The sequence below is a fragment of the Arachis ipaensis genome, chromosome B10 (genome assembly GCF_000816755.2).
Source record: "Arachis ipaensis cultivar K30076 chromosome B10, Araip1.1, whole genome shotgun sequence".
Classification (NCBI taxonomy): Eukaryota; Viridiplantae; Streptophyta; class Magnoliopsida; order Fabales; family Fabaceae; genus Arachis; species Arachis ipaensis.
This window is the reverse complement of record NC_029794.2, coordinates 129,041,028-129,049,456: the sequence shown is the minus strand read 5'-3', so window position 1 is coordinate 129,049,456 and position 8,429 is coordinate 129,041,028. Positions and strand designations below refer to the sequence as shown.

At 38.8% G+C, this 8,429-nt stretch overlaps 1 protein-coding gene across 1 annotated transcript; it reads right to left on the bottom strand.

Moving 5' to 3' along the window:
• LOC107621378 lies at positions 6,955-8,019 on the bottom strand. The gene has a single exon (XM_016323401.1). The coding sequence runs from the start codon at positions 8,017-8,019 to the stop codon at positions 6,955-6,957; it is 1,065 nt and encodes a 354-aa protein (XP_016178887.1).

Here is an 8,429-nt window from a genome sequence, read left to right as displayed (position 1 = left end):
ACATTGATGATTCATTAATTTTAATTTTAATTATTCGTTGATTCATTGATAATTATATATAAAAGAGATAGAGTGGTTGAAGGAATGAGAGGGATAGATAAAGGGAGAGGGGGAGAGGAGAACTCTTTAATTTTGGAGGAAAATATTTTATTTCAATTGCAATGAGAGAATGACATGTGATATATTTTGGTTGTAAAATTAGTAGAGATGGAAGAACTCTTTAATTTTGGAGAGAAATATTTGATTTTAATTGTAGTGAGAGAGTGACATGTGACACATTTTTGTAATCGTTTTGATTGAATTTAAAAGTTTTATTTTGTTGAATGTAAAATTTATTAGGAATGAGACATATAAAAAATTAGATATCGGTTTTTATTTCTGGATGAAAGTCAAAGCATAGTTGTCAGAATTGAACCGGTGATCGAATCGGCCAATCTACTGGTTTATTAATTTATTGGTTCAACCGATAAATTATTGGTTCAATCGATAAAATCGATCTCACATAAATAAAAAATATAAAATAATCAAAAACTTAAAATTAAAATTTGAAATATATATCTTTACTAACATTTTATGAAAAATCAAGTCTCAAATTATAAAAATAACTAATAAAAAAACATAAAATTTGTTAGTACTACTATAATAGTATCTTAATTTGATACAATAAGAGTAACAATTAATTCACAAAGTCTATCATCTAACTATAATATCAATAGATTTTCACTAGTATCAAAACAAATATCTTAATCACAATACTAACATTAAAATAGATCAAAAAATTAATAAATTTAGTGAAATTTATATTTATATTAATAATGGCACATAATTAAAATATAATTAATTCAAAAAATAGAAAATAAAAAATTAAATTAAATTAGATATTTATAAAAGAGAAAATTCCACTCCCCTCCCCTGCGAGATACTAAAATGACACTCTCCTCCCTTCTATTTTATAAATGTATATTCCCCCTCCCTTCTAACTTTTAAAAAAGAGAAAATTTTACTCCCTCCCCTAGGAGATGCTAAAATGACAATTCCCTCCCCTCTATTTATAAAATGTATATTTTTCTCCCTTATAACTTTTAAAAAACCTCCTTTTTAATTTATTTTAAATTTTGTGTGTTAACTAATGTTAACTTTATCTATTTTTTAAAAAAATTTATTTTTTATAAAAATACCTTTTAGCAAAAATTTTATTTTTTTATCATTAAATTTTGTCCCCTAAAATTAATGACTAAAAATAAAATTTTTTTAAAGGGTATTTTTGTAAAAAGATAATTTATTTTTTCTTGAAAAATGGATAAAGTTAAAATTAGTTAACACAAAAAAAATTAAAATGGATTACAAAGAAGGTTTTTTAAAAGTGACAAGGGAGAAAAATGTACATTTTATAAATAAGGGGAGAGGAGTGTTATTTTAGCATCTCGCAGGAGAGGAGAGTGGAATTTTTTCTTTATAAAATTATGTAATTGAATGTATACTATATAATTATTATTTGTCATATAAAATAATAAAAAGCATGATGACTCAGTGGTAAGAGAAAGAGGTTGCATTACCAAGGTTCTTGGTTTGAATATCAGCTTTAGCATTTTGGAAAATTTTTACAACAGATTAGTTTGTCGATTTTTTTCGGTTCTCACCGATTTTAACCAATGTCTAAAAGATATAGCATTTTGGAAAATTTTTACAACAGATTAGTTTGTCGATTTTTTTCGGTTCTCACCGATTTTAACCAATGTCTAAAAGATAAATCGAACTGACTTAAGATCTAGTTTACTAGTTTTTTAGTCGAATCGATCGGTCTGATTCGATTTTTATAATTATAAGTCAAAGTATGTGATATAAAGTATTTTAGAAAAAAAAAATGATAAGCATGTTTGTGCTATGCTTAATTGTCATAGTAAGATTATAGGGCAACAAATGCTAGAGCTTTACATTGAGCGGATGGACATTGATGGTAATTCTTTGCCTTGTTATTCAGGTGCATTCGAAGTTCTAGAGCGGGACTAAGACGCATTCGAAGAATTGATATCGGTGACCTGAGGATTGTGTCATTAGAACTCGATTTTGTACCAATGGGTGTTAGATTTTTGGAAGACTCAGAGACGCATGAGGAGTGGATTAAAACTGGTTCTAATAGTGATAGTGACAAAAGATAAAGTTCATTTCAAAAACCCAATTTTTCGGACTTTCACAATCATGATTTATCCTTCTACCACTGTCTCCTCTTCCTAGTCGTTCACAAATTCCAAATCGCTATTCTTGATTTAGCCCTTTATGCTATGAAGATTGATTTGATGCCTTTTGATCCTGAGAGCCTTGACGACTACAATACAGACGTCAGTATGGAGTTGCGATTATTACAAGCATTATGCAACTAGTTGTCGCTGGAGCAATTGGGTTGTTTTTTGATAGAACTTTAGATATTGAGAGATTCTTAAGTATGAAGCACAATATGCATATTTGGCAACAACGTCTCAAGATCATGCTCAACTCAGATAGAAATCTCATCTGCAAGTTCCCATGATATAAGGTATCTATTTGTTCCGATAAGATCATAAGGGTGCTACAAGGTGCTGTGGAAGAATAATGTTATAAGTTTAAGACATCGGACATGAAGATATGGATGATAAAACAAAAAGTAATTATTCATTTTTATAGGGATAGAAAAGAGTCATACAACCAATTTCTAATTAAAGTTGTCGAATATGATAGAACATTATTTATTGGGTATAGTGCATGATTTCTAACTTGTTCAATATTTGCTGTAGAAGAGGTAGAATCATGCGAAGGATGGACTCCTCACATGTACCAGGTCTATTTGGACACAGAAGGTTGTGATTGCGGGCTAGCTTTTTCAAACTTTACATTATCCTTAGCGTCATGCATTAACAGCATGTGCAGCTATGAGAATTGATTGGACTAAAATACTTTTAATGTTTAGTTAATTTTAATTTTGTTCTTAACTTTTTAAATATGTTTCAATTATATCTTTAGAGGTTAACATCGTTAACAAATATTTTAATGTTGTTATCTTAAATTAACATGTAAAAGTCTCGTGTTTAATTTCATCTTTTATTGTTCTCTTCCTTTTATTTATTTTTGATCCCATTTATAAAATTAAAGGTGAGAGATTATACTTTATTATCTTAAGTGTTAAAAAAAATAGAGAGAATCTATTTCCAAGATCCTACGATGACATGTTAGAGTAGAATTATCATTCTATATGTTATCAACATTTAGAGGTAGAACAGTACGCCGTTACACTAATATTTTTACTAGAATTTAATTTTAATACACTATCAGTGTAAAGTAATAATTTTATATCAATAAAAATAATTATATTTTATATTGATCACATAAATAATTATTAAACCGCTACAACCAGCATCGGTTTATGTGTGTGAGTGTGTGAGTGTAAACCGCTGCTGTCAGCAGCGGTTTACGTGTGTGTGTGTGAGTGTAAACCGCTACTGCCAGTAGCGGTTTACGTGCAAGTGTTTTGCCTATATAAACCGTGGTTATAGCCGCGGATTATGCATTTAGATGGTTTGTGGAGTTTTTTAGAGAGAGAAAATTCTAGAGAGAGAGGTCAGAGCAAGTTGTGAGCGGGTCCGAGGTATCTCAGCGGCAACTTCTGGCGAGTTATCATGGCAGGCAGGACCCTGTACCGACTAAACGGTGTTGCGTACATTGCCGGTTCTATTGGTGACGAGGTTAGTTAACATTTATTTTTTTCTAGGCTTTGCATATGTTAGTCAGAAAATGGTAGGTTAGGTAGACGAATTAGAATTTATAGATTATTCCCTCTAAGTTATAAATATGACTAGTTAGTTGAATTTCAAATCCCTTCAATGAATGTTATGCTACATGGTGTTGGTTTAGTTTAGGGAAAGGGATAGTTGACGTTAGTGAATTATTTTAGTTTGGTTAGGGTATTTGTATGATATGAAGTTTTAAATTTTAAAGCTTTATAATATTTTAACATTTGTGGCTGTTATTTATTAAAGTCCGTGTGTTGTTATTTTTTCTATCGTGACTAGGGAATTTTTTTTTATATAGGAGAATTTGTTGATGGTTTAAGATATTTGTATCCGGTTAGTTATGGGAATTTTTTTAAGGATAGGAGAATTTAATTGGACTCTGTATTTCTTTGTTGTTCTGTGCAGCCCACTAGGTGTATATACAGTGTAAGACGGCAACAGAATATGCCCATGCATGAAAGGATCATCCCGTATTTAGAGAGGGTTGGGTTGTACCATTTGGCCAGGCTAAACAGCCAATGGTTCTGGTTGGATGAGCCGCTGGTTAGTGCGTTCGTTGAGAGGTGGCGTCCTGAGACGCATACGTTCCACATGCCTTTCGGAGAATGCACAGTGACATTGCAGGACATGGCATTCCAGCTAGGGCTGCCTGTGGATGAGGAGGCTGTAAGTGGTTGCCTTGGTGAGTTTGAGAAATACATGGAGGGTGGCCGACCAGCTTGGGAGTGGTTTGAGGACCTATTCGGTGAGCGGCCTCCACCGAATAAGGTCAAGCAGATGACAGTACACTTTACATGGTTTCACGAGAGGTTTAGGGTGCTACCACCAGATGCGAGCGAGGAGACTGTCCGCATCTACGCACGGGCCTACATCATGATACTGCTATCGACTCAGTTATTTGGGGACAAGAGTGCGAACCGGGTACATATACGGTGGTTGCCATTTGTGGCAAACCTTGATGACATGGGGAGGTATAGCTGGGGGTCGGCCGCTTTGGCATGGATGTACCGATGCATGTGTCGGGTTGCGAACAGAAATGTGACTAATCTTGCGGGCCCGCTCCAGTTGCTACAGAGTTGGATATTCTGGCGGTTTCCGTCTTTGAGGCCGGAAGGGTTTGAGGTTTTCTCTTTCCCGTAGTTTGTGTCTCATATGACTTAAATTTAGGTGGTCTGCCTACTTACCTCCAAAGGGTCATAAGGTATCGGCTTGCATTGGATCGATTGACCGCTCGTGATGTAAGTTTTATAGCAGTTAGAGTTTCATTTTGGGTTTACTCTCTAGTCGTGACTAGATATATACTTGTTGTTGTAATGTCTGATGAGTTCTAAGATTTCAGATTGTATGGGAGCCCTACTCCGCGCTTGATGTACTTGTCGTGGTCCATCCAGAGATACTTACAGAGGAGCATAGTCGCATATGGCGAGCGGTGACTACTTTGATATACTTTGCGGCATAGTTAGCAGAACCGGACCGGACCGGCCGGTTCGACTGGAAAACCGGTGAACCGGACCTAGTACCGGTCCGGTTTGATATTTGGACCGTACAAGGTATAGAACCGGAACGAACCGATCAAAACCGGTGAGAACCGGTCAAACTCGATAAGACCGGTCTGACCGAACCGTTTGAAAGGCAAATTATCCAAAATGTGTGATATGGGGTTCGAACCCCTATCTGCTGGAAGATCAAAACCTCTCTTTGCCGCTGAGCTGTGTTGATTTTCATTAATATATATGCAAATTATAATATATATAGATATCTTTCATCAAATAGTTTACTTTTATTTATTTTATTTTAATTTTAGTTATAAACTCACTTATTTTTTCTTTTCATAATTATATAATATATTAATATTATTTTTAATGAATACATATAGCAAATTATTATTTTAGTAATCCAATAACCCATTGACCTCACCGGTTCGATCACTGGTTCAGTTCTGACAACTATGCTTTGCGGTCATCGAGTGGCATCAGGTTGACAGGGTTGTTCCACAGCTGGGTGGAGTACAGCATATCCCCGAGGATGCTTTGAACGTAGACTAGCTGCATGCTAAGGACGGGAGGGGAGGGGATAGGTGGTTCCCCCATTACTATCAGGTCTGGCATTTGCACTGGGGGAACCGACTTGATGCAGTCATTTTCATTGAGCGAGTGGCAGATCCTGGCCCATCTGCTGATTACCTAGATTGGTGGTTCCGCGAGGCTCAGCGGTTCCTTAGCCCGGGGGCTGCATTCGCGGATCCTAGAGGCACCCAGATACCTCCAGAGGCGTTTCAGAGAGGGTCGTCCCAGGTCCCACGCAGATCACAGCTACCTGATATGCCGGATAACCGTCGTGTTGAGAGACGCCGTCGTGTTGGTACTAGGGACACCGGGAGAGAGTGGCGATGGTTACATGATGCGATACAGGAGGATGATGCAGGCGGAGAGGCTAGAGCTGAGGTCGATCACCGTGTTCGTCAGTCTAGTGCCAGACGCGGGAGAACTGCGGATCCCACACAGTTCGGTGGTGGAGTTAGTGGGACCGCAGCGACTGAGGCTGGAGGGGAGACATTCACCAGCAGATCTTACTCTCCGATGTCAGAGCCCAGCTCTCACATGTATGCGCAGCCTGAGACGCCGACGATGACTATGGATTTAGATGATCAGCTGGTGAGTCCACGGTTTTATGCAGATTTTGCTGACTTGATTAGGGATGATGCTGGCACGTCCAACGTGCAGTTTGGTGGCCAGTCTTACCAGCCGCAGATGCCGGATGTGCATTTGGAGACCGCAGCTTACCAGCCACATATGACGGAGATGCATTCCCAGCCACCTGATTATCAGGGTGAGTATGTGGTGTGTTCCATAGAGATGTGTTCCATCGATGCTTACGAGCGGCTTACAGTGGCGGAATGCCTCAATACACGGAGGGAATGTCCAAAACATCCGATGAAAGTAGACTCTATCTTCATCAACTTGGTCACCACCCTAACCGGGGACGTCTTCAGTAGAGCAACGGAACCTTCCATCGTGCATGTGACCCCAAGGATCCACCGAGGTAGATCAGCATATGACTCCTCCCAATCGCCATATATTTGCGCTACTGCCTTCTGCTTCGCCAACCACACCTTCCGATAACTAGGCCTGAATCCATAAGTCACCTCCGTTGCCTCTTGCAACACCTTAATCGACACCGACGCATCAGCTCAAACCAATGGATAGATTCTCGCACAGATGACATGATAATCAAGCTGCTTGTGGTCGCTTGATATCGATGTGGCCATACACGTGTGCGGACCGTTGTACCACCTAACTTCCCATGTGCTCTTCCTTTTCCGCATGACTATCCGAATCAACCACGTGCACCCGTTACCAAACTCATTGCATCTCCCTTGGTATTTCAGATTGTCGGACTCTATAACCTTGTACTCAACTCCACGCCGAATACTGTAATATTTTACACTCAACACGGCTTCCTCTTTACTCTGGAAAGATTGGCCAATCTCAAATTCAGTCATAGGTGTCCCATCATGCATCCCCTGCCCATCAATTGTTGCATCAGTATTCTGGTGTTGGCCGATGGCTTCCAAGTTCAAAGAAGAGAGGTGGGGAGGGTACTCTTGTGTTCCAGAACCGGAACTTCCATGGGCTGAACGTCCACCTCTCGGAATATCATCATCACTGTCCCCACCAATATCGACAGGCTCCTCATTCGAATCATCGTCAAACAGTGCATTCTCAACTCGATCCAGGCCGGCATCGCATTCAAAATCAGGAACAACAGGAGCAATATATGCATGAACAGCCCCAGCATGTTCGGGCTCAGCATTCGGAACTGCCACTGCTACCACAGGCATCGATGTTGATGCACCACCAGCTGGGGTCGACTGAGGATTAGGTGCCGATGCCCCAGAGCTATCCACACCATCTTCCAACTTCGCAAGCAGCTCAGGTATCCTCACCTCCGAAAAACTACGCATGCAGTGAAACAAGACCTGCAAGTCTTCATCCGACCCGATCACGAAGGTCTCATATCTCACACCAGTTGACACAACGGCAATGAGAATCTTGTAAAATAATTTTTTTACCCACTTCGTCCCACAGGTACCGAGCTTCCGTAATATGCTTTGCTTAATCTCTGCCAACGTATTCGACGATCGGATAAAAACACTAAGCCGTTCTCTATCTGTGAATTTCACACCATGCCTTTTGCTCTTTTGAATTTTTCCAGAGCAGTGAACCAGAGCCACAAAACTATCCTCCCCCTCCATTTGTGAATAACACTCAACCTCTCCACATTTGGCCCCTCCATGGTTTATATAGGCAGCCCCATGCAGCACACTACACGTAAACCGCTACTAGCAGTAGCGGTTTACACTCTCACACACACACACACGTAAACTGCTGCTGACAGCAGCGGTTTACACTCACACACTCACACACATAAATCGCGGCTGGTTGTAGTGGTTTATGCACACCTGTAAACTGCTACTGCCAGTAGCGGTTTACATAAAATAGTAAAACAATGCATTTGTGTATTGAATTTGGAAACAATACATTTACGTAATATTGGGGTCAAACAATTTAATAACGTAAATTGCCCCTAAAAAAGGTTATAAAAATCTTAATACTTTTTTGTTTTGTTTTCGAACAAATATTTTGAAACGAAAAGAACATATAT